The 25,392-nt window shown below is 49.6% G+C and overlaps 2 protein-coding genes across 12 annotated transcripts in view; one reads left to right on the top strand and one right to left on the bottom strand.

The window, feature by feature from the left end:
• The window catches only part of LOC138107691 (phosphofurin acidic cluster sorting protein 1-like), a 52,956-nt gene extending 37,424 nt beyond the window's left edge, over positions 1–15,532 (bottom strand). The window contains exon 1 of one of the 5 annotated variants that reach the window (XM_069009231.1): positions 15,342–15,532. In XM_069009231.1, the coding sequence (XP_068865332.1) occupies positions 15,342–15,529 (188 nt within the window). In that variant the 5' untranslated portion in view covers positions 15,530–15,532. Of the gene's footprint in view, positions 1–6,242; positions 6,333–6,672; positions 6,925–15,341 lie in introns of those variants that run through there. The other 4 variants (XM_069009230.1, XM_069009226.1, XM_069009228.1 and 1 more) reach the window with 4 other exon arrangements.
• A 366-nt stretch (positions 15,533–15,898) lies between these two features.
• Positions 15,899–25,266, top strand: LOC138107687 (transmembrane protein 121-like). Of its 7 annotated transcripts, none has more exons than XM_069009216.1 (5): positions 15,899–16,022; positions 19,151–19,278; positions 19,829–20,086; positions 20,657–21,130; positions 22,082–25,266. In XM_069009216.1, exon 5 carries the CDS (start codon positions 23,268–23,270, stop codon positions 24,339–24,341), a length of 1,074 nt encoding a protein of 357 aa, XP_068865317.1. In that variant the 5' UTR covers positions 15,899–16,022; positions 19,151–19,278; positions 19,829–20,086; positions 20,657–21,130; positions 22,082–23,267; the 3' UTR covers positions 24,342–25,266. The 7 variants fall into 7 exon arrangements, with proteins under 7 accessions (XP_068865317.1, XP_068865320.1, XP_068865322.1 ...); XM_069009219.1 differs by having other exon boundaries at positions 15,899–19,278; positions 19,829–19,937; positions 20,029–20,086; XM_069009221.1 differs by having other exon boundaries at positions 15,899–19,278; positions 22,082–22,185; positions 23,408–25,266.
• The last annotated feature ends 126 nt before the right edge of the window (positions 25,267–25,392 follow it).

The raw sequence follows: 25,392 nt of genomic DNA, 5'->3' as shown, positions 1-25,392 counted from the left end.
ACTGAACAACAAAACTTGGGCTGGTGTCAAGTCATCTCTGAAATTTAGCCCCCTTTTCGTGATATATGTCCACAGAATAAAAAAGGCAACACAGCTGAAAAAATGCCTCAGACATTAGATGATATTTGAACTGTAAATATCTTAACACACTCCCCTAACACCCAAAGCACGTGAGCCAACAATCTTACAAAGAGACATCAGAGCATCTGTAGGATTTGCTCCACACCACAGTCAGCCAAAATTTCAGGCATCTTCTAGAAGGGGTGCAAATAGCTTTTCTCTTCTCCATATGCCCAGGGAAGAAGCAACTGAGAGGAAGTGGCTTGAGAAAACTTGTTTTTTTTCTTTTCTAATAAATAAAATTTATAATTACCTAGCCCTCCAGAAGCAAAGAATGGGAGATAATAACTCTAGTAGATACTTCACAGATAGTCTGCATGTTCCTTCCCATCTCTTCTGGAAAAAAGGAGGGAGGACAGGTGCACTGTAAGATATCTCCTGGCAGCGAGGAGTAAAGATGAGGGGTGTTCATCCCCAGCCTGGATGTTCATCCCCTTTTCCACTGCCTGGAAAGCTGGCATTTCTGCCTACCTACCCACTGACTGACAACTGCCTTAGAAAATACTGCAAAGATGGTAGATTGTGTCCTCTCTACCAAAAACATACTAAACCAGATCCACAGAAGAGAAGATGGAAGTCAGCTACCATGGCTGAAGTAATCAAAAACATAGCATCCTTCCAGCAGCTGTGTTTACTTTCATCACACCCTCTTTTTGCCCTGTGATAGCTGCTACCTCCAGAGAGTCCTAAAAAGGCAATGCTCTTCTACAAAGGAGCAGCTTCTCAGTATCCATGCCACATTACTCCATTCTCCTTTGGACTGGTGAGAAAACTAACTTGGAAGAGAGAAAACAACTACTACCAACTTATCCCCTGCTGGGGATGTCAGCAGCTGGGAGACAGCCGCGGATTTGCACTCAAATTCATACTAACCAGCAACCCCAAATGCCACTTCCAGGCAGGCTTTCCATCTGAACTCCCAGGGCACAGCAGAGTATTTCACGCAGCCACACCACCTCATGCTTGCTGTAGTTCTCATGTGTTACTAAACTACTCACACTGCAGATGATAGAGCAAGGCAGCAAGAGGCTGGAAGTCTGCCAACAGCCATTGAGAAATAGCCTGAAATGCATCCGAAAGGATGGGGAGGGGAGTGGGGGGGAACTCAACCATACACCTCACAGTTCAGCTTTCTCAGTTCTGTTACACTCTGGAGCTGTGGCCTCAGGAATTGTCTGGAGTTAAGGGCAGGATTTTACATCTGGGATGTAGCCCAGTAATTCACAGCATACAGACAGATCTGATTCTAAGGCATATGCTTTCGGAGCATCTCATCCATTTCATCGAGTAGCTGCAGCCACAGAGAAACACACAGCTTGTCCTGACAGAAAATTCCTTATTTTATTAGACATCTTCCTTCAGTGTGAAATTTACATACATCTTCAAAATTAGATCTTTATTCTTAAGGAGAAGAAAGCTGCTAGCCTTGCTATTCAGAGGATGACAATCCTCCAAAGCACAACCTCTGCAGGCAAAGTAAAAAGAAAACGAAGCCTGCCTTTAATAATCACAAAGCTTTACAGGAAACCTCCTACCATCACCGCAACAGAAAGCACATGCCAAATTCTGCAGGGGCAGGGAAGGAAGATGAGGAAGGAAGAAATACCACTGTGGGTCCTAGGGAACTCTAAACACTTTTGTTCTCAGGGGTGTCCACATCGAAGAGCAGGATTTTTTCCTAATATCTCAAGTCCTTACCTTAGAGAAGAAAAAATAAATCATATTCAGGACCTATTTGTTGTATACCTGCATATATAACTGCAAGAGAGCTTATCAGATTCACTTCTCAAGGCAAAGCTGGTGTAAATAAGAGGAAAGAAAGCATTCAGCTTAGCTGAATTTTCTCTAAGTTTATCTTCCATTGGGGAAATTTAATGACAGTGAAAGGGTGTGGTGAACCTCAGCACAAAACCCAAATCATGGTGTTTCAGTCCATACATCTTATGACAATGTGTCAAAACCAAAGTGGGGTGGATCTGAGACTGGCAATGGCTGCACTTTGGCAGCTTCAACTGCAACATAGTACAAGACTGAGAAGCTTTTTTAATCAGTTGTACGCAACCTCTTACAAATTTCCAAGCCTGAAAACTCTCTCTGCTATCTTGTTTCACTGGCCTGGTCATTTCACTACCAGGCGGTTGCCACCCCAAACCATCTGTCACTAGCAGACCTAGTCCATGAGCAGTTTGTTCAGGAGCTGCTTCTCCTCCCAAGCATCGCAGGCTGACCATGCACAAAACCAATGTCACCAAGCACAAAACAGACTCCTTCCCTCAACACCGCTTTTATCTAATCCTAAACATTAAGGCTTAATCCTCACAAATATTTCTAGCACAGCTGAAATATGGGAAATCTCAAGGTAATACAAAACTGAAAATGTAAAGGGAAGAAAATCAGCAAGTGCAAAACATGGCTGACTTTCACTCAGCCTCTCCTGTCCTTTATATCATCTACGTGTTGTAGGATATAGTGAAAAACTTGAGAACTGGGATTACTAGGGAGATAATAAGGAAATAGCACAGGCTTGAGTTCCTACTGTGTTTACAGTTGTCACACAATTATGCAATTAATGACGCAGTTGCAAAATGTCTTCCAGTTCAATAGCACGGGAGAACAGAAATTCTCCTCCATTTTTGTCCCCTCTCCATGGACCTGAAACAGAGACATGGACAACACCAGCCTGCAACTTGTTTGCTTTAAGTGGATTTACTGCTTTTTGAAAAGGCTGAGCACTTCTGTCCCAGGAGAAGGGGGGATGATGAGCAAGAGGCAGAGCCCGATGCAGATATAATGTCCAGGACAAGCATGTTCGTGGAGCCAGGTATTTTGCAGACATGTGCTTTTCTCTCCATCACCACCTCTTCACCAGGTACCATTCAGAAGCAGCAACTGTCACTTGCAACTCCAGGAGCATCCTACAGTTTGCACATGGAGCTGGCAGTCCAAAGAGAGTCCACAGGTACAGGGAGAAGCAGGAAGGACTAACAGTCACACCACCACAGCTCAAATTCAAAAGCCTTTTGCAGTGCACACATTTCCAAAGTGTCCTTGGCAAGGGTGATAACTTGTCACTGAGGTCCAGCTTTTGTCTTTCAGGTGGGCAGTGGGGAGGGTGTGCACATGCCCAGGTATTTCAGTTACATGCCCAAAGAGCAACAGATGCTCTACAGAACATACACCACTTATTTTGTGGGGAGATTTCCTACTGCAAAATAAGGGAATAAGAAGTTGTTCAAAAGTCTTCTTTCAGGCAGCCTGAGATTATCTCTCTCAGCCCCAGAAAGAACAAAGTTATTTCCCCTTCAATGGCTTCATTTCCCATAGTCAACAAGTAAGAGCCAGGACACTCAAAAGGTACTTTTAAAAATCCTCATGCTGTCACCAAACAATCTCTTTTCTTTCTTTCCTTTTATGTTCTCTTCTCTCTTTTTTTTTTTTTTCTGTCTTCCTTCCTTCTTTCTAGGAGATTCCTCTTCTTAGCATTTGTTGTTCTACCTGTTGCTTCTGAGAAAGTCCCCCATGTTGCTGTCTGCCCTTAGACAGAGAAGCCATATCACATATGAATTCACCTGCACTGTCAACAGCTCAGGGACCCTTCTAGAGAACTATGAGCAGCAAATGTTTGTTCTGAATAACAGGAACTGAATTCTGAAACTTCACGTTTTATTTATACAATAAAGTGTAAAATTAGTGTTGGCAAAACACCACCTAACTCTACACTTCCTTTTCATAATCTCCTTTGGAGCACTGTGATGTCGTAAGGAAGATGTTCCACAGACGTGGACAGCTGAAGCTGAAACCACCCTGGGACAGATCTACACTGAACACTTCTAACCTCAATGGAAAGTTTGTCTGGCCTGAAAACACACCTACTCTGAAGGCAGACACCATGGAGCTTCTCTCACACAAATTCTGCCTGGATTTTAAACCTTGATCTATTTAACTTTGCTTTCTTCCCAAAGAGAGTTCTGATATCCTGCACATCTCACAGTCAGGTCTCCTTGAAAGTCATTTACTCTCATAGTATTAGAAAAAAAATAGGCTGTAATTAAGCAAAGTTATTAATCTTTTGTCACTTGGGACCTGAAACCTAGTCATATTCATGTCAACAGGAGTGTTTGCTGCTACAGTCAGGTCTGCACACAAGACAAGTGCCTCATCATTTCTCAAAAGAGAAGAGAATCTTCTGGGGGCCAATACCTGTCCTGCCTTCTGTTCACAGCTGTGTTTAGCTGGGATGTTGACCACTTCTGCCAGCCCATCACCAACCATTTTGCATTTCTGCATCTCACCCAAAGAACACCATTCCCTTGTCACAGGCACAAGCTGCCACAGTCTACAGCCTGGTTTCTTCCCTAATCTCACAGCTCTGCCAGCTATCCAGAGGAGAAATAACCATGGCTGCAGTGGCAGAAGTGGTCTTTGGAAAATGCTTTTCAAGATTCCTCTTCTCAAGAGCACAGAACTATCAGCATCTGCTAAAAGCTTCAAGCTTCCCCCAAAAGACACTTAGATCTATGAAGGAAGTAATTCCTTACCTAGACAGATAGACAGGACTCAAATTTTGGGGCCAATTGTTCTCATGTTCCTTGGACAAATTCCAAGTGCACAGTGTGGAGCCTCACCACAGTTTCTTCAGGCCAAGGCAAGGGGAGGTTCAATGATTTTCTTTACAGACACCACATCCCTGCCTGCAAGGGTATGAAACCAAGATTCTCTCTTCAAAGTGGGATCCAACAGTGTCGGGATCAAAGTATTGCTGTAACCAGATTGCTTCCTGTAGCCACCAACAATAATCAGGTTAAGAGATTTCCTTTCCCTCCTCTTGGCTGGGCTGCCAGTAGGCAGAAGTTACAAGGCAAGTGGGTGGCTGTTAAACCATTCCTACTCCAACTGTTTAAAAGGGGTGTTTAGGGTTGTTAATTTTGCCTCCTAGTCATTGGTTTAAAGGCACACTTACCTATGCAGGGAGCAACTGCACCTTGCTGCACAAACCATGAATGAAACAAACTCCTTGAAACCAATCTCCCAACCCTGCATCCTTTCACACCACAAACCTGCACAGATGCACCACTGAAGAGAACACAGCTGAAACGGCTTAGCCTGAAAACACATCGTTCTCTTCCACCTCCTTTCCTGCACTTATATCAGCTTTTTCCAGGCTGCCTTTTCCCCTCCTGATTCTCAATACCATCCCCCTAGAAAAAGATAGCAAACCCTGGTTGAGTTACCTTCACAGCACACCCAGCCAGCAAATAGTGGACTGGAAGACAGCCAAGTTCTTCATCACAGGGGACCTAACAGGACCTCCAAGCTCCCTTTAACCACTGATTTTTATGAAATACGGTTCTTTGCAGCAGTTGCCCTTGACAAGACAGTACAAAACTGGGCAAATAGATCAGAAGCTGACAGAGCTGGACAGGCATTGTGTACTCTCTTAAGCAGTTTCCTGTGTGAGCCTACAACTCATTGGCTGTGTTGCTCACAATACCCAAATATTTGGGAAGGAGTGCCAAAAAAATAAAAAGGAAAATTAACTGAGGACAAACCATACCAAACAACTGTTGCCCCACCATGTGCACAGGAGACTTGCAGTTACATAACTACATTTCCTGGGCCCTGCTACAGCAAGACTTTATTGCTCTTAGAATGAAGCAATTTAGAGTTAAGATCTGGATTCAGGCAGAAACACAAGATTTAATCTGTTACTGCCACTTTTTAACTGTTGGATGAATCGCTTCACCTCTGCTTCCCCCTCACTCATGTTTATCCAAACCATCGAGTAAAACCCCTACAAAACAAGCAACATTTCATTGTAGCACATCATGTAGCATCTACCACAACAGGATGTGAGACTCTGCCATAGCCTCCTGGCACATCCTGTCACACAAGCTGAATTCCAGATAAGGACATTGTCAAGAAGCATCTCCTGAGGAAGCATTAGGATCTGCCCCAACAGCCTGTCTGGGCACAGCATGTTACCCAGTCACACAGCCATCAGCCTCTCTCATGTTCCACTGCAAGCCATGCAGATATTCACTGCCTTGATGAGGAGCAAGGTCTTTTCTCAGCACAAAGAGCCCTTAAAGCCTCAGCAGAAAGTCCAAATAATTTCCACATACTGCTCCCCAAACCTTAGTCTGGACTCCACCAGTTCCCAGGAGATTCCCATCTGGCAGACTAGACAGCAAGGCAAACTCTTGTTAGTGACCTCGCTCTCAGGTGGTTTCTCTCCACAGTCACCCTATCACATGCAAGGAAAAGGCAACACTGCAGCATGGAAACAGCTGTGAACAAAGTAGGGTGATCAGGAACTTGAGTCATAGCTGTGGCTTCAGGGAGGGAAAGGGCTATTTCAACTAGAAAAAGAGCAAGCAACTTCAGGTCCTGGATCTGAATCTAAGCGTCACTTCAGTGTCCAAACCACGAGGTCATCGTTCTCCTTTATTTTCAAACAAAAATTTCAAACTTTTACTTGTTTAACAAAAAGCACATGACCAAATTCATTGCTGATGTGTAACAGCCTCCCTAGAAACCTTAAAAAGAGCTTACCAAACAATCCACAAGGCAGTGATAAAATGCTGCAGTGAACTTTTAAAATTATTTTTTCTAGGCAAGAGAAGGGGTACATTACTTGGGAAACATCCCATCTGTATCTGGTCATTGCTTTACTTAAAATCACTGTGTTAAAACCTCCAGCTGTTCACAGAGAGTCTACCCAAAAGCCACCTCAGGACATACAGGAAAAAAGTCTGCAGCAGCACACTGATCTACTCTCGTTTTAGCCATACTGAAATTAGGCATCAGCAATAGTATGGCTAATGTCACAGAGCTTTCTTCACAAATGTAACAGATTTTGAAATTTTCTGTCTCCATATGCAGCAGAATTGCTGCACCAGCTGTCCCCAAATCCAAGGCTGCTTTAACAAAAGACGCTGCAGTGCCAGTTTAGCGGAGAGCAGCAGTCAATGGCATGGCAAGGTGCAAATGAAACTCACCTGCTCGAGCCTCCACAGCTGGAGCGGCCTGTCAGGTACCTGTTGCTAAGCAGCTCACTCACTGTCTCCAGGCTAAAATAAAATGTGTTAATGAAGTAACCACCACAAAGCGGTGATTACAAAAACACCACTTGCAGCCTTTTCTGCAGAAAGGAAAGCACAAGTGCTTAAGACAAGGTGACAAGTACCTTTGAACCAAGTGAGAAAGTGCTAATGGGGATGCAGAACAGATCACATTCTCACACTCATCACCTGGCAGAGCTTGCTGGGATACACCTCCAAGTCTGCTGTGCCAACGAAGCTAAGCTGGCAAAAGTGGAGAAATGAGGTCAGAGTTAGGTCACTGAAACACACCGACTCTTTCCATTATCCAGACTGTCCTGGTAAGGATCTACACACACACACTGACAAAAAGCAATCATGTGCCATACAGCAGCTTCCCTAAAGCACAGTTAACAATTTTCCTACTAATGCTTAATGTAGAGTTCACATTTCATTACAGCTTGCTACTCCTGAAGTAGCACAGACACAAGACTGTCATCCTGTCCACTTCCTCTGCTTTTATCTTGAGCTGGCAAGCACCTTAGATCTGAATCCCTGCAGGCTCAGGAACTTGTACCGTGTTAAGTTACACCTGGGACAACGGTACAGGGCAGGGAGTGAAGTGATACAAGCCCACGAAAGAGATAGTGCCAAACCAGCATGAGCATCCATTTTTGAGGCTTCTTCATAAAATTAAGAAAAAATAACATTTAAAAAAGTTTCATTCTAAAGAGTTGCACAGTTAAGACTCTTCACTCAAAAGAATGATTCTTACCAAAGCTGGCCAGTTTGTGTTTAGGCTTTTTATCAACACAAGCTGTTAATAACCAGTGCCTGTACAATGCAATTCTCTGCTCAGATCCTTGTGGGTGGAGCAGGAGCCTGAAACAAGGATGACTTGTCCATACTTTCACAAATCAGTATGGGAACAGATAAAATCACCTCCAAATAATATTAACATTTCAGCAAGAAACAGATGAGATGAACACAGTGCAAATGCAGAGCAATGGGAATGTTGTCCTTTTGTCTGACTGGAGGTTAAGGAACATAAGAGGCAGGGAAAAAAAGCTTGAAATGTCAAGGGACTTGACAAACATCAAGGAAAAAAATTAATAAATTATTCATACACACAGCACATGAAATCCAAAGAATCTGCTCCTGACAAAGGAGCACACAGGAAAGGAAGGAATACCTGCAACAAGCAGCCTTGAGCATAAGGTATGAGAGAACTGAAAGAAATGTCAACTTATGGGACTGTATTTCAGGGATGCACATAAAAGAAAGTTCAGAAAGTCTAGAAGACGAAAAAAGCTGATATTCATTAACAGTGAAAAAATGCAAAAGCCATTAAAAAACAACCCAAGCAGGTCAAGAACATAGTTCAACTGAAAAATACACGCCATACAAGAACAAGAGGTGGTCGTTACAGCTTCACAAAGAATAGTCTTCAAATTATGAGAAAAAAATCAAACTACTTTGAGAAGGGAAAAATTAAGACTTGGATTGAAAGATTGGTCAATTACAGGTATGCAAGTCAACACAGAACCAAGGAAAAAATCGTGAGAACAGTGTCGAAAGTGTCAGCAGGCATGTGCAGGGCTTTTGAGGGAAAGAAGCAACGAGAAAAAAGTGAATGTATTGGTAAGGCAGAAAACAGACTACTAGAAGACAGCTGAAGGAACACAGAGGAAAATGCTAAATACACAGGAGCTCTTCTAAAAGTATATAAATGATGTAAATCTAAGTGATACTTATCTAAATAATATGGATCCAGAGACACTACCTGAATTGTTACTGAAAATGAAACAGCAGAGGAATCAATGACAGGCTTTGCATGAACAGGATCTTCTCCCCACTAGAGAAAAGGTACTAAAGAACAGGAAAAGAGTAGCAGAATCCTTTACCAGGGAGTTACTCTTATTCTAACCCTGCTACCATTGCAACAGTCCAACACCTAATTGTTACTGGTTTTCAGTTTTGGAAAATGGAACTGAAGACATGAGTTCTGCTGTCATTCTGAACTGCCTATACTGGTGAGCATTTATTTATCACATATGCAGAAAAACAGTTAAAAATACATAGCAAGGCATGGAACCTGGACATTTTTTTGTCCAGGAGATGGTCCCACCTGCACTGGCTTTGGATCTCATGCTACTTAACATATGCTTGCACTGAAGAATAAAAAACATTATAAGAAGTGGAAGTTTAAAAATCAGCATGAGTAGGTAAATAAGGAGAACAGAACAAAGGACAGTGAGAGTTCTAATTTACTAAACAGAACCTCGCACTGAGTTAGAGCACGATACAGAGAAACAAAGCATGAGAGATGGTAGTGGGCAGCACTACAAAGGAGAGGGCAGTGCAACAGGCCAGCAGAAAATGCCAGTGTAATTTTGGGCTGTGTGCACTGAGGCTGAATCACACTGCAGAGCAGGGAGTGGTCTCTGTAACCACAGCTGCAATGTGTTCAGGCACCTGAAATATTGCATCTCTCCTCCCAGTCCACTGTAATGAGTATATTGAAGTATCCAAACAAAGCCTCATTTATCTAAGAGACTTCTAGCTACAAGAGCAGTATCACTTGAGCTGTCTGCTTCCTAGAAGCAGAGACAGGTTCCTGCTGCCACATTCCACACAGAGGAGTAAGACACTCTCGCTTCTTGTTTCCCAAAACAGTAACCAGCATTGATGTAGTTAAAAACACCCAAAACAAACCAAAATAGAAGCACAGCTTCCCCATCAGCTGGGATGCTGAAAGCTTGCATCAGATAATAACACAAGGTATTTGGAAAATAGCTCTGTCCTTATGCTCACCCAGCATGCTATAAAATGCAGTATGGTTTTTACCTCTGGCTCTTTTTTGGAAACAACTTTTAAAGTTGACAGGAGACACAGCTTTCAATCTAGAATCATTCCACGTTGCAAACAATTACACAAAAGCATCAGCACAGATTTAACCAAAGAATGGATCGCTAGGGGAATCTCCTAAGCTGGTGCTCAGCAAATTATTCTTTTGACAAAACAAAGGTCTGGGGATCTTGATCCCAGAGAAGGGTGCATTGTACACAAACTACATGACTGCTAATGATCAGCCACAAGTGACTGAGGACACCAGAGGAAGTGGAATGTGCACTCATGGTGTACTAGCACAGTAAGAACAATGCAACATTTTTGATAAGTCATCCGAGAACTGTTGCAACACAGCCTGGCTAATGAAAGAAGCACCGGAAATCAAGGGTAGGATGCAGCATGACAGGTCCTTCAAATAAAATTAAACCCTCAGGGAAGTCACTATTAACACTTTGCAAGGAGCACACCCCCCCATCAATCATATTAGCAGGGCACATTTGTCCTGAGTTCTGCTCAATTATTGTATGCACAGAAGGAAAACAAAACACTACCAGAGAAGAAATCCCAAACATTCTCCACTGCCACGGAGAGCTACAGATAGTGGACAACATATGAGACATATTATGCTGCAGGACTGTAGCCAAGCCCACAATATTAAAAATAATAAGCAATTTGATGGCTGTTTAGAACATTTTGCTTTCTATATAGGACTAAAAGGAAATCATAATTCAAACACAGCATATCACCAGTTACAAGAGACCATTTCCCTACAAGAAACTGTGGCCTCTCCCAAGCACTCTGGGTCTGAAGCTACACCGGTTTGTCACAGCACCACAGCGGCTTTTCAAGGAACAATCTGGAATCACTTAACACTCCCAGAGGTGCAACTCTGTAGCTTATCCAAACAGAACAGATTTTGCTGAGGCTGGAAGTTTACCATGAAAATGTCTGATTTACCCAGGAAACCACTCAAGAACATCTCAGGCAGATAAATACATATTATTCCAGCTGGAATAAGCATTTCTTAAAGGAACACCCAGTTCAGAGGCTCTTCATCGCCACGAAACACTTAGGGGTTGTAGGAAAAGACAAGCAATGCTCAGTGCTGAGAGTAAACAGACTCCTGAGCCCACAGCAGCCTCTTCATGTAGCTGTGCCAGAGGAGAGCACGTTCCTTCACACCACATGGTAGGAACTGTCACTGAAAGGATTCCTGGACCTCAGGCAATGGAAAGCATGCAACCACACCTGCACAAATAAAGTGTTAACCTACTCTCCATGAGTTGTCAGGTAATGGACACTGTCTGCCCAAACAGGAAAATTGGGTTGCAGAGACAAGAGCATTCACTTCACGGAACTTCAAAGGATCACCCTAGCTGGCACTTTTGGGATATTTCCAAGTTGTACTTGCAACAACTGCTCTCATTCCAAGACGACATTCATTAGGCTATAACTTCCCAAAACAAAAGTTTGCAAGTTATAACGATAGAGAATTCAGAGCACCTTCTGGAATGTAATATCCTGAAGGTACAAGTACACAGTCTCACAAAGTGAGCCCAAAACACATGCATTTCCCTCAATCAATGCTTTTCTCACTACCATAAGCAGGAGACACTGTGTTCGAGCACACTGTGTGGGTGGCAGCACGACTTGGAATGTTTCCTCATGCATTGTCCTGAGATACAACGTACTGTGGATGAAATGCAATGTATTTGAATCCTTGCAGTGCCATTCACAGCATAATCTGTTCAGGTAGAATCTGTCTTTGCAGCCAGACCTCAGCAATACCGACGCAGCAGCCGAAACACAACTTGTACCTCTCACCTCTTACTAGAAATATGACCACTTATCACTGAAACAACATCCACATAACACTAAACACAGTAGCTGTGTCATGGAAAAAGTGAACACAATCACACAATCTTATCTTGTTTCCTAATTAAGAACTTGCATTTATGGACGCTCAGATGTTAAAAGAAAAAAATAAAAAGAGCAGTCCTATTAAAAGAGGTGGAAAATACCACTACGTGGAAATAACAAGACCTCAAGCATGTTTGCACAAAGGCCTTTGACACATTTTTTTCAAACGTACTGCCTGACCAACACACAAAACAATGAAAACACAGTAAGATGTTACCTTGATGCAGACGGACATTTTACCTTGGCAAAGCTCTAGTTCATTTCTTGCAGTCTCTACACAGTGAAAACCTGCTACTACCCCTAAGGGGACTTATTCGAAAGGCATCTCAATAAAGACACTCCCACCTCAGAACACTGCTATAAAGACTTCTACTAAGATAACTATGAGTAGAAGTTAAGGCTAATTGATGGACAATTTTAGACAAAGCATGCTTCACACCCTGCAGCATGAATCAATCAAGCTTGCTTTCCTTCTAAGGCACTGTGATGGGAACCCAATCATTCTGAGCCAACGGGCAGCCCCACTGAAGATGCAAAGAGCATTTTGTTTCGTTTCCAGGTGTTTACTTCCTTCTGCATCTCTGCATAATAGCCCACTGCCCATAAAATTCAGCTCTGCCTCCCCTGGGAGCCACTTAAGCCAAAGGCAGCTGGGTCTAGGCTGTGCTCAGTCAGTTCATAGGAAGGTCATCAAGAGGTCACAGATCTCTATCAACTTGGCCCTGAAAAGAGAAAGACCCCAGCAGGAGGCATGATACCTCCATTCAGAGAACAAGGCAATTTCCAAAAATAAATGGGGACTTACTTCAGTGGCACATGCCTGATTCAGCTGGGAAAAAAACTTCCATTACAGGCAACAGTTGAGCTTAGAAAGCCAAGTTCCTTCTACAAGCCATCAAAAGTCTTACAGTCATACTACTGAACTATTTCATGCACTGGGGCTTATACTTCCCAGTGCCCATTTTCACTGGCCCAGACTCCCCTCAGGTATCCTGAAGGCCTGGAAAACTTCCTAACTGTCCTGCATTAACAGCTGAGCATAGAGCAACCCCACAAAGGTTGATCCAGCCCAGTCCCACTCCTGCAGCAGCCAGAGCTGCATCTGCAGAAAATGAAACACCTAAGAAGGAGCACAGGGACAGCCAAGACTTGCAATACTCTAGAAAAAGAAACCATGTTCTGTAGCATTAAAACGTGCAAAGTTCTCCTTTCTCCAGATACGCGTAAGTATGAAAAAATTAAGACTACACATGCATAAGAGACAGAAAAGCCCAAGGGAGAAGCATTATTGCCCTAGAATGCAAATTACTTTGCCACCACTACCACCCCTGAAGCACAGTGAGACTAGAGACCACCTGTGCCGGGCACTGGGACAGTACAGCAGAGCTCCTGCCCTCAAGAACATGTCAAGACTATGCCATATACAAGCAGATCAGTAGAGAAAGAACATGGGCAAGCAATAAGGAAGCACAACACACCAATACACCATTAACACAGCACAGGTTTGGGGCCTGAGCTCCCTTTAGTTTCACTGAACTAAAACACCTGCCTGACAGGTGCCCACCTGTGACCCACTCACTCACAAAAGCTTGGGCTAACTGAAGACTGGAAAACACAGAAGCACCAGTCCCACACTGGTCACTGTGGACTGTGACCACTGGCAGGACTTCTCCAGACCTGCTGACTCCACAGACATGACAGCACATCATGTTAGAGCCACGGCCTCTGAAGGAAGAATCTTTATCTGAAGGAAGAATCATTAGCTTCTTCCCATCTTAGCAGATGCTGTGTTTGAAGATATTCCAGAGACTAAATTTCAGATGAATTTTACAGAAATTTCCTGCAAGCGGCTGTGAAAGATGCCTGCCCCCCGGGCTATCAGCACACAAAGAAGTTCATGCATTAGAAGAAGCATCTACACAATGCTCATGGAAACTGTCCTTATGAAAAGACACAGGACTCACTGGGCCAAAAACCAGTTCTACAAACAACTTTCAGACTGATTACACATCACTTCTCATCCGATGGCATCCTGGCACCCATGTAACCCACTGCTACACTCTTCTACACTCGGTCTCACTATTCTCAGTCATTCTGTGCGTGGTTTGCCCAAAGCAGTCCTCCTCTCCCCAGCTCCTGAAGCACTTCCATTTGTGAAGCCTATGTACATGCACATCCTTCACCATCACTAAGTTATGTGCTCTGCATATGCAAATTTTTCCTACAGGAAGTCAACCGGGTAATTCTGTCCTGCTCTCCAAATTCCAGCTCGGGAGTAACCTGCCCACAAATGAACAACACCTCAAGTCACTATAAAGCTATGAAATGATTGCTTGCTTCCTGCTCCACACAACAGCCTCAGCATGTGTCATCAAAAGGTGCACAGGCTTTTAGCAGACACATGTTGCAAACTCCTTCACATTTGCTGCTTGCCTAGTCCAGCAGCTAGTGGTCCCTTGGGCACCACAATCACAGAGGCTTTCTCTAGTAGCTTGGAGTATTTTGGAATGTTTCTACTCCAGCCCATCTAGCCGCTCAGTCACAGCAAATCCATCTAGCAAAGCCCTTTCACAAAGGCTGGTATCCTGCTGCCCTACAGGAACATTTATTTTTCCCCCCTCTTGAATTTTACATCTCTACTTTTTGTGAAACACTTGAATACATCATTGCAGACAACACACCTTGCAGAGATGCAAGGAACCAGGGTGACTTCCTGAATCTGCCCTGTAACTCATGAGAAGACCTGATCAGAATCTGGTAAGATCAGTGGGCCAAAAGACACCGACTTCGGTAACACATCAGACACCTCCTGGCTCCAAGACAGGTGTTCATAAGCACATCTAGCCTGGACCATACCTTTAACCATACAGACAGCGATGACATCTACACCAATCAGCTTGTCTCCCAGCTCTGCCAGAGATACAACTCTGAGTTCAGCTGGCAGCACAGTGAACCCTTCCTGTTGTTCCCTACGGTCTGAAGTGTAGGTGACACAGACCCACGGATGCCTGGTGGCCACTGCCTGCCTTCGGGGAAGCGGCTGTAGGGCCATCACCGTTCACTTCGGGGCCGAAGAGACAGCTTTCCAAAGCACGGCCACGATACACCCCGTTCTGCGATCCCTGGCCATCGCGGCACACACTCGCCAGAGGCTGCAACATGGAGGCAACGCAGCCGCGCTCCAACGCTCGTCCCCCCCTGCCCCAACGCTCCCCGGGGCCGCTCCCGCCGCAAGCGCAGCGGGGACACGGCGGCGGCCGGGGCTCGCTGCGCATCAGCCCCTGCCTGGGGCCGGGCCTCCCCGCCACCGAGGAGCGCGGCCCGGCGGGGCAAGGATGCTGCGGGAGCCGCCTCCTCCCCGGCCCCGGTCGTGCCCGGGCTCGGCACAGCCCCCGCGGCGGGACGGCTCACCTGGGCACGCAGCTCGGCGCCGAGCGGTCGATCTCCCACGTGGCGAAGAGGTTCATGGGCACTGGTACCGGCACCGGGCCGCCCACCGCCATCGCGGCCGCCGACGCCACGGCCCCGCCGGCCGCCGCCGGAGGCCCCGCGGCGGGGCCCGAGCCCAGCGCGCCGCCCGCCCCCGCCGCCGCCGCCATCGCCGCCACCCCGCCGCCGTTGGGGGGCGGCGCGAGCCCCTCGCCTCAGCGACGGCCTCCACCCCGGCGCGCGCGCGCGCGCGCGCCCGCTCCCTCGCGGCCGGTGGCCAATCAGAGCGCGGCTGGGGCGCGGGTACGAGCCAACCGGAGCCGGGGAAAAGGGCGAGGACCGCGGCTAATGGCGAGCAGCCAATCGGAGCCGAGCGGGAGGCGCGTGCGGGGCGGCCGGCGCCCAATCGGAGAGGCCGGCGGGGCGGGGCCAGCCAATGGGAGCGGCGCCGCTGCCCCGGCTGGGCGGGGGGAGGAGGGCGCGGTGTCGCTCCCTTTAAAGCGCATCGGTCCCGGCTCGCGGGAGCGCGCTCAGGGGCGCGGTCGGGGCTGGTCCATCTGTCTGTCCCCGGCCCAGGCCCTCGGCCCTGCACGAGCTGCTGTGCCGGGGGTGGGGGCGATGGCGAGCCGTGGACCGCCGCGAGGAGAGGGTGCCCTCAGCGGGGTGAGCAGCCGGGCAGCGGATGGGCCTAAGGGGTAACAGAGCAGCTGGACCGGAGGCACGGCGGGTTGAAGCCAAAAGGAAGCCGAGACCTCTGACTGACTCTTTCCTCGAAACATCTGGGAACTCCAAACACGCTGCAGGGAGAGAGACAGAAATCCCTTTCCGTCCTACTGAACGTCTCCAGGGAATCCAGCAACAGGAAGAACCTCATCGGCCAGAAACTGCAAGTGGAGGCTTCGATGGGCAAAAGCCATTTGTGACCTGGAGACCGTGCCCTGAGCTTCAACAGCTGAGAAAGCATCGCAGGTTATGAAGCCTGTGCAGGGCAGAGCATCCCTAGGGACAGAGCTGGGGGCAAGGCTGTGACTCTGCAGCCGGACAAGTGCACTCTGCTCTGGCAGCAAGCATGAAGGTTCCCCTCCTGGACCTGGCCTCCAGCAGGGCCTTAGCAGAGTATCGGTCTGAAATGGCTCTGCCCCTTGAAAAAATTGGACCTCAGAGAAATCAAATCATCAGAGCAGGGTGGTACTGGTTGAGGGCTCCTGAAAAGAGGCAGAGATGGACTGAGAGCTGCAGTGCTCCTCATTGAAAACTATCCGAAAGTAACAGCCAAGTCAATAATGGGCAAACCAGAAAATGAAGAAAAGCCAGCAGCTTCTGCAGGGTCCTGTGCTCCTCAATGCATTTAGGAGTGACAGAGTTTTCCATGGATGCAGTGTTATTCCAGGCAGACTGTACAATGTGGCTCATCCCATTGGAGGAATTAGACCTGGAGAAGTGGCAGCAGCATAATCTTGTGAAGCAGCCTAAAACATCCACGGTTTCTACTGTCAATCTTGAGTACAGCACTGGTGTTTTCAAAACATTTCAGGGGCACCTTCCTGAATGCTGATGTATAGTTTGTAGTCTGTCCCTTGCACCTCTTCTTTTTACTTGTGTTTGTTTCTTCTACATTTCCTCTGCTGTTGAGGTTCAGGTTGCTCAGTAACATGCTGGTAATTCACATCAGATTCCAGTTTGACTAGATGGATAATTTGAACCATCATCAAACTTTTACTTCGTGTTTCCTGCCCACTTTCCTAGCCCATTTCTGCATCTGACAAATGGCATAGATCGCAGCAGAGTTGCCCAGACCTCCTGACTTGCTCACAAGACAGTTTGATTACTGCTTTAATACATTTGCTTTCCTTTAAGTAAGTCATTAATGCACAAGAGGACCTTTGCTTTCACCCTTGACAGCCTTGGTTTTCAAATAATATTTTCTAGGGGATTGTAGCAGAGGCCTTTGAGGAAGACCAGCTGGACCAAGCATGAGCTGCATTTTCATAGCATTCTGCTAATGAATGTGGAAACCTTGGTTTTGCGCAGGAGAGAGTCACACAGTGATCATGGCCTTATCTCAGCATTTTCACCCATTGTTGTTTCACCTCAGCTGGGTATCACCATTGCCTTTCCCCAAAAGCAGCTGCCTGCTCCAGAGGACCTTGCTAGATCTAGGGTCTTGATTTATCCTGAGAAAACCCATTGCAGTCCCTCTACAGCTGTTTGCTTTCATCCATTTTATTTCTAGTCTGAGTCACCATTCCTGGCCATTTGTGTGGTGCTTTAACAGCATTGAGTGCTCCAGGTTTTAAGTGATGTTCTCTCACTTCCAGGAGACCAGAGGCACTTCCCTGCTGAGCCCAGGGCAGCCTGCTGAAGTGACTGCTTTCCAGGCACTTCCCGAGGGCTGGCAGTCCTGCTGCTCCCCTGGGCTGCCTTTCCCCCACCTTTCTGAAAGATGCCTGTCACTTCCAGCCACCTCTGCTCTGCCCCGTGGCTGTGTCATGGTTTACAGCCTGTGATGCTTTTTCAGAGCTGTTGGAGCTCAGGGCATGGTCCCCAGGTCATAAATGGTCTTTGCCCATCGCAGCTGCCACTTGCAGTTTCTGGCTGACGAGGTTCCTCTTTTTTGCTGTGTTTCCCCTGGAAGGATGTTCAGTGGGATGGAGGTGGATTTCTCCGCCTCTTTCCCTCCAGCCAGTTCCCTTCAAGTACTTCTTGCAGCTCACTTGTGGGTTTTGGCCTTCTGGCTTTTTTATAGATAAATTTATGCATTTGTTCTCAGGCTGTTTCAATGTGCTTTGTTTATTTGGGAGCTTGGCTACACAGCCCACTCTTCGTTTTTCCCTGTTTTCATGTTATATTGACTTTGTGCCTACAGCATGAGCTACCCACAGCTGTGCTCTTCCACACATGGTGGCTTTTCCCGTTCTTTGGGGTCAAAATTTTCCTGTGTAAGTCCCAGATCCTGGTTACCTTCCAGCTTAAACAGAGACTGGTAGAGTGGTCATCACATTCAGCTGCTTTCCCAACTCCTCTTATGCTGAGACCTTTCTTTGTGCCAGCCACCAGCTGAGGCTTGCTTCGTTGTGGATATGATCCTTGAGGACATCAGGGAAAGTGTCCAAGGAGCCCTTGCTCTTCAGCATCCAGGAAACCAATTTGAAAAGTGCCTTCAGAAAAGCCTTTTACTTATTTTCTTTTATGTGTCACTGCTACCCAAATGGGGTCCTGGGCAGACAAGGTACCACAGTGTGTCCCTATATGTTGGTCAAGCCCCTGCAGGACACCTGATCCCTTTGGGCCAGCACTTTTCTCAACCACACTGTTCCTGGAAGAGCCATGTGTTGTCTTAGCCTTTGTCCCCCAAACAAGGCTGAGGTGCAGCAAGACACACCAGCTGCTCTGGAGTAGAGCATTTCCCTTCAGTACAGACATCCCTCTGAAGCTGTCATGGTTTTAGCTGTGAGAGCACCTTTTCTGGCACAGCCATGTTTTCTCCCTCATCACCACAACCTGCAGCCCCAGCCCAGAGGAGTGGGAAAGGTGTCCTGGTCTCAGGCACCGGGCCCAGGCTGGCCCCACATCCAGCCCGGTCTCCAGACCCTGGGGACAGTGCCACATCACTGGTACTTGGGCTGCTGCCACTCATGTACTTGGCCTCGTGGTGGGCTGGGGTGGCCTTCTGCCTTGCAAGACCTCCAGGATTTGTGTGCTCCAGATTCAATGCTAAACCCCTCAATTTTCAAAATCCTTTGGGGCCTGCATATATTAGTGACATTAGCAGCTACTCTGTTCCCTTCTAGGTACATCCCAGTGCCATGCCACAGCTTTGCAACAAGTGCCCCTTAATGTACTGCTTTCCCCGATGGTCCTTTCATTCCTCCTCTGAGTCGCTTCCAGCAGAGCAACACCTACTCTCTGTCCCATCAAGGTGCGTGATGCTGCCTGTACCTGTGTTTGAAACGAAGGTTTTTCAATAGACACCATCTTCTCAGAGGGCCAGCTTGCACCCCAAACAACATTGTCACCATTGCTTAGCTCTAGTCCCTCAGTTCTGTATTTTTGACAAATGGTTCCTTGCATTGACTCCATATATTCATTCCTTGTTTCCCTGCTTGTCATACCCAATGTCTTGCTTCTCCATTCTGATGTCACCTCCCGTTAGGCATTTTTGTGATGTTAAAACACTCTTCACTCAGAAAATGTTCCCAGTTTGTTGTTGTTTTTGTTTTTTTTTATTGCCTTCCTGAGGGATGTCCATCAGTTCCAGCCACTTCTCACATTTTGTGGCCAGGCTGTGGGGGCCACAAAGCTCTTTTGGAGCAGTTGAAGCTCTCAGCACAGTCCCCAGGCCACTGCCAGCCTTTCCTCATTACAGCCACTGCTTGCTGTTCCTTGCTGACAAACTTTCTCTGTTTCCCACGGTTCCCCTTTGAGGATGTTAACATGACTGATGGATTTTTCCATCTCTCTCTTAACAGCCTTTGAGTGCATTGCTGTCACTGCCCAAAGGGACTTTTCGGTGCCAGTGGTGGGGTTGCAGCTGTCACAGGCAGAACAGGGCTAAGCTGAAGACGCTTTTCCACCCAGGTCTGGAGCCAGCAGCAGCCAGAGAGCAGCTATGTGCCTGGGAACCCTGGTGTACCCTCTCTGGTTTCCTTCCATTTTATCCATGATACAGATGCATCCACATACCTATTCTGGCACCCTGGTTCCAGCATCATGTTTCAGAGAAGCACGTAAGTATCTGTTCTTGCTCTGGCTCCTTATTTTTATGTGCCTTGTTAAAGCAGCTCTTTACTGCTTCCCACACAAATGTTGTCACCTCCTGTCCTAGTCTCTAGTGGAGACTCAGGGGTTTTATGATTCCAGCTCATAGATGAATCATCTTGTCTTTAGCTGAATTGCTCGGTGGTTTCCTCCAGCACCCCTCTCCCACCTCTGTCATGTGGGTACCTCTGTGGTGTCCCCTCCCTGGGTGCCTCCATGGACAGAGACCCTTTACTCCTCCCCGCATCCTGTAAGAGACTGCTCGGATAGCACGTGAGAGCCAGTGCTTCTGAGTCCCAGAGGAAAGAAGTAGGTTTTTGCAGTGTCGGCTTGCCCTCTTGTGCCTCACATTGCTCTCCACCCGACTTGCAAGGTCTCCTTTCATTTTTGGAGGCAGGTTGCTTTGGCTGCTTTGTTTCCCTGCCCTTTCAGCCCTTCTGGGGATTGCTGTTTATTTCTGGGTTAGGAGAACGCTCCCACAGCCAAACTCCTTACCTTGTTGCACCTGTCTAACCCAGAGCTCTGCTCCCTTCACACAGGACTGTCACCTGCCTGCATCAACGAGTCCACACTCACCGTGGGACATGTGAGCTAAGCCTGGATGCTTAGACACGGGAATCCAGTGTCTCCATTTGCCAGGGACAACAGAGGTGGGATTTATATGTTCCTGGTGCCAGCCAAGATGCCCCAGGGCATTGGATCCAACAGGGACCTACAGCCACTCTGCCAGCAGCTGGATGCAAGGAGGGCTGCGCTTCCCCTGGCACTCTGTCACTTGCACTTGTCCTTGCTCTCAGGTCTATGCCTGGTTTTGCTATTAGCCCATCTCCAGAGATCTTAGAGCTTCCCTGTCTTCCAAAATACATGTATCTACAATGAGCCCTTCAAAGTCAGAGAGGAAATACACTGAAAAACCTTCACTGTGTAGCTAAGACCTAAATCACTCATCAGAACAAAGTTCGGAGTTAAATGCAATAAGCTGCTCAGGCTGATAGAAGAGCAGTTGCAGAGAGGTAAGTCCACCAGGGTAAGGGAAACCTTTCGCCTTCCCTGGCCTGCTTTATCTGCTCGCAAGCCCCTGGTGGTGCCAAGCCTGGATGGAGCTGGGGCTCTCCAGCACGCTGCCGACCGGCACAGCTGGGTGTCAGGGCATGGAGGTGCATAGGTTCCCCTGCCTTCTCCACCCAGCAAGGAGAGGTCCCGGCCCCAGTCCCTCCTGGAGGGCGGACATCCTTGTCAGCCCAGGCTTCCAAGGGTGCTACAGGTTCTCCTGGGGCCTCTGCTCGGCTGCGGCCCTGCGGGCTCTGGGTCTGGCCGGGGCAGGGCAGTGCGGCTGGGGCAGGACGTGGGCAGGAGACGGGTGGGGATGCAGGAGGTGGTGGGAGCGAAGCCGGGCAGAGGGACCGGGCCCGGCGGAGCGGCGGGCGGCGCCGGGCCCGCGGGTGAGGCGGGGGCCGCCGCAGTCCCCGCCCGCCGCCCGCCGGGAGGGGCCGAACGCCGCCGCCGCAGAACCGCCGCCGCCGGGCCGCGCCGGGCGATGCCGCGCCGGGCCCGGGGCCGCCGCCGCCGCCGCCGCCCTGCGCCCCGGGGAGCCGCCCGAGGTAAGCGGGACCCGGGGGGGCGGCAGGCCGGGCCCCCGCGGCCGGCGGGCAGCGCCTGTCCCGGCAAGGCCCGGCCGATGTGGGCAGGGGGCTCGGACAGGCGGGGCCGGGGGTGCCCCGGCGCTCCCCGGGGACAGAGCGCGGCGGGGCGGCCCCGCTCGGGCCGCGGGACGGGCGTCCGTCCGGCGGGGCCGCGCTGAGCCTGGGGGACCCCCAGCCCCCGCGGAGGCTCGGCCAAGCCGTGGGGTGCCAGGCGGGTGAGCCCCCGGCCGTGTGGCGTGCTCCAGATGTGCCACATCCACGGGCTCCCCCATGCCCACCAGCCTCTGATCCCTCCCCCTGAGAGGCACCTGTGTCTGACAGGTTCAGGCTTCGCTGCCTCCCGCAACGTGCCAGGATGCTGCTGGGCCCAGGGATGCACGACTGCGCCGGACGCCTGCTCCCTCAGCCAAAAAGCAGGAGTTCAGGTAGCTTGTGCCCAGGGCCCTGTGCCATCAATTTCAGTCTCAGGAGCATCCATGTGCGAGGGTGACCATTAACTGTGTGGTGTCCATCCTGCTCCCAAGCACTTGCTCCATGGTCAAGTGCCAGCTGCACGCTGCCCCCTGGATGACCAGGATGGTGTCCCAGGGCCCCCGCACAGCCCAGGCGTGGCAGAGGCGGGCTCTGCGTGGGCAGCCTTCGTGCAGCGCTGTGCCACACAGTCATCAGCCCAGTTTCATCCTCCATTTCATCCGGGGGGCTGGCTCCCCTCCAGAGCAGCTGCCAAGTTGTGCCTGGCGAGGCCCCGGCTCTGTCCTCCCTCTTTGCCTGCGAAGGCAGCTGCATGCAGCTGTGCTTGGTCAGGGGGAGGGAGTCTGACAGCCCTGGTGCCGTCCAAGGCAGGCAGGGTGCTTTTGGGGACAGTGCTTTGCTCTGCCCCAGCCCAGGAAAGCTGAGCATCCCACAGAAATTCAGGGCCGGTTACAGAGCTCCTTGTGTCCTGGAGCTGTGGGTGGGCTCGTGCTGCTTTTCCTTGCTTTCAGTTTATGGTGTTGGGGCAGGGTGGGCATGGGCAAATAGCTCTAGGCAAAGCTCTTGGGGAGTGTGAACCTGAAGGAAACTGAATGTTGGGCCAATTTTTTCCCTCCCACCCCACAGTACAGCCAGGCTGAAAAAACCAGGCTTCCTCTTGTGCTGTGCATGAAAATAAAGAGACTAAAAAGAGTGGTCCTGGATCATAGCAATTAAGGGCCTGCTTGGGTTAAACACGTAAGTCTGGTCTTACGTGCCTAGTGGGGGGAAAATACAAGCAGTACCACTGGCTGGGAAATCCCATGGAAAATAAGGCACGTACCCTTTGTGGTGGCAGAGGCTAGTCAGTGTGATGAGCTACCAGAAGAGACAATAGGATCCCAAGTGCTTGAAGTGTCCCAAGTGTCCAGCCTGCCCCACCATGTGCTTCCTAGGAGCTGGGTTTCAGCCAGCACGTGCCACCAGGATGGCCTGGTCAGTCTGAGGAGCTCTTTGGCCAGAAATCTGCAGGTTTGGAACAAACCAGGCACACAGGATGGGAGGAATCTATGAATGGCTCCCCCCCTTCTTTCAGCCATCCACAGCTGTTGAGGAGAGGGCAGCAGAAGGGGGCCCAAGGGTGGGGATAGGAAATCTCAGCAACTCCCTGATGACCCTGCCTGTTCCTCTGTGCAGGATGGTTCCCCCACCACCTGTCAGCAAGCCCCATGTGTGCCTCTCCACTGTGCTCATCATGACCAGCCTCGTCCTCATGGATGCCTACCTGGTGGAGCAGAGCCAGGGCTCCAGGAAGCTGGGCATCTGTGTCATGGTGGCAGTGGGTGACATATGCTTCCTGCTGGTCCTCCGCTATGTGGCTATCTGGGTTGGGGCAGAGGTAAAGACAGCTAAGCGAGGATATGCCATGATCCTCTGGTTCCTGTATGTCTTCGTTCTGGAGATCAAAGTCTACTTTGTATACCAGAATTATAAAGCTGACCGGAAAAGCTTGGATCTCATAGCCCGCAAAGCGTTGACCTTGCTGCTCTCCATCTGCATCCCAGCTCTCTACGTGTTGTTGGTGGCCACAGAGCACATGGAGTATGTCAGAACATTCAAGAAGAAGGAAGATCTCCGCAACCGCCTTTTCTGGGTCATTGTGGACATGCTGGATGTGCTGGACATCCAGGCCAACCTGTGGGAGCCTCAGAAGAAGGGGCTGCCGCTCTGGGCTGAGGGCATCATGTTCTTCTACTGCTACATCTTGCTCCTGGTCCTGCCGTGCGTGTCCCTGTGCGAGATCAGCATGCAGGGGATCGGCATCGTGCCGCACCGGATGATGCTGTACCCCATGCTGAGCATGCTCACCGTCAACATCACCACCATCTTCATCCGAGGCAGCAACATGGTCTTCTTCAGGGATGCCCGGGTCTCCAGCATCTTCATGGGCAAGAACATGCTGGCCATTGGGATGAAGGTCTGTATGTTTGTGCAGTACCAGCGGCACCAGCACCACACGCCCCCGGGGCCGGACCCGCAGCACAGCGCTCCGGCCCAGCCACCCACGGGGCTGCGCAAGGCCCGGGACCAACCTGCCTGCCCCGAGGAGCTGGCCCAGGACAACACGTGACGAGCCAGCAGGAGCTACAGCCTGGGCATCCCCATGCCTGGCCGTACCTACAAACCCGGGGCAGGCCGCTGAGCTCCCTGCCTGGACAGAGGGCAACAGCCCTGCTCCCTCCTTCCCTGGGCAAAGCTGCTCAGGGCCCCGAGAGGCGCATGGCGAGGGCCCCCACAGCAGTCTCTGTGAGGCTGCAGAGCAGTTTGGAACCTCAGCACCCCACCTGGTAAACCAGCAGAGCAGAGGAGGAAGCCAGGGTTGCCTGCTGTGAGTTGTGTCTGGGTGAGGCCAGGCAGCCCTCCCCTGTGCCAGGCTCTCTGCCAGTGCTCCCCGTACAGCACTGCTCTCTGGCCAGCCAGGGTGCCACACGGGGACACAGCGGGTCACCCACTCTGCTGTTGTGGTTGGCCCTGGCTCCAGTGTGGTCCTTGGCAAGCAGCCTGCTCCCCACTGTGTGAGCCGAGGTCCCCATGCAGGGGGAGCAAGGCCTGGGCCTCCCCCTGCTGTCACCCCTCTCAGCCAGCTGCAGGCCTGGGGGGACCCAAAAAGGGGTGACTGTCCTTTTTTGTATCTCCCTCTTTGCAATAAAAGACCTGAGCCCTGCAGCCTTTCTATGTCTGTGTCCCTGCCAGCAGCAACTCCTGTGGGAGCCTGTCCCTTGTGTGATTGGGTGTCCAGCTGCAGAGCATGTGGAGAGGCTCACTCAGTGACCACCTAGGCCTGGGGAGAGCATCCCAGGCCACTGGGTCTGGAGCCATTCCTCCTGGTCCACAGGTCCTGTGAGAGTCTGGTGGGCTCCGAGGGTGTCACTGGCAGGGTGTGTGTGTTGGCAGCTTTGTCAGCCACCACCGCTTGTGCAAACAGTGCAGTCACATCAACTGGGACCAGTCATGCCCAGGGACACCCACAGCAAGTCCCCACACTCCACCCGGAGGGACACCAATGCAGGTCTGCCCAAACTGCCTTAGAAACAAGGAAAATAAGCCAACTGCTTGAGGCTGGGAGGCTACTGGCAAGAGCAGCTCCCCAGCAGTAGGAAGCTCTCAGGAGATGTTGGAAG

Source organism: Aphelocoma coerulescens, chromosome 3 (genome assembly GCF_041296385.1).
Source record: "Aphelocoma coerulescens isolate FSJ_1873_10779 chromosome 3, UR_Acoe_1.0, whole genome shotgun sequence".
NCBI lineage: Eukaryota > Metazoa > Chordata > Aves > Passeriformes > Corvidae > Aphelocoma > Aphelocoma coerulescens.
The sequence above is the reverse complement of the archived record's forward strand: the minus strand, read 5'-3'. Positions and strand labels throughout refer to the sequence as shown.

What these genes read in the sequence shown, in the direction of transcription:
- LOC138107687 (XM_069009217.1), top strand. Translation starts at nt 23,268, where the DNA reads ATGGGAGGAATCTATGAATGGCTCCCCCCCTTCTTTCAGCCATCCACA.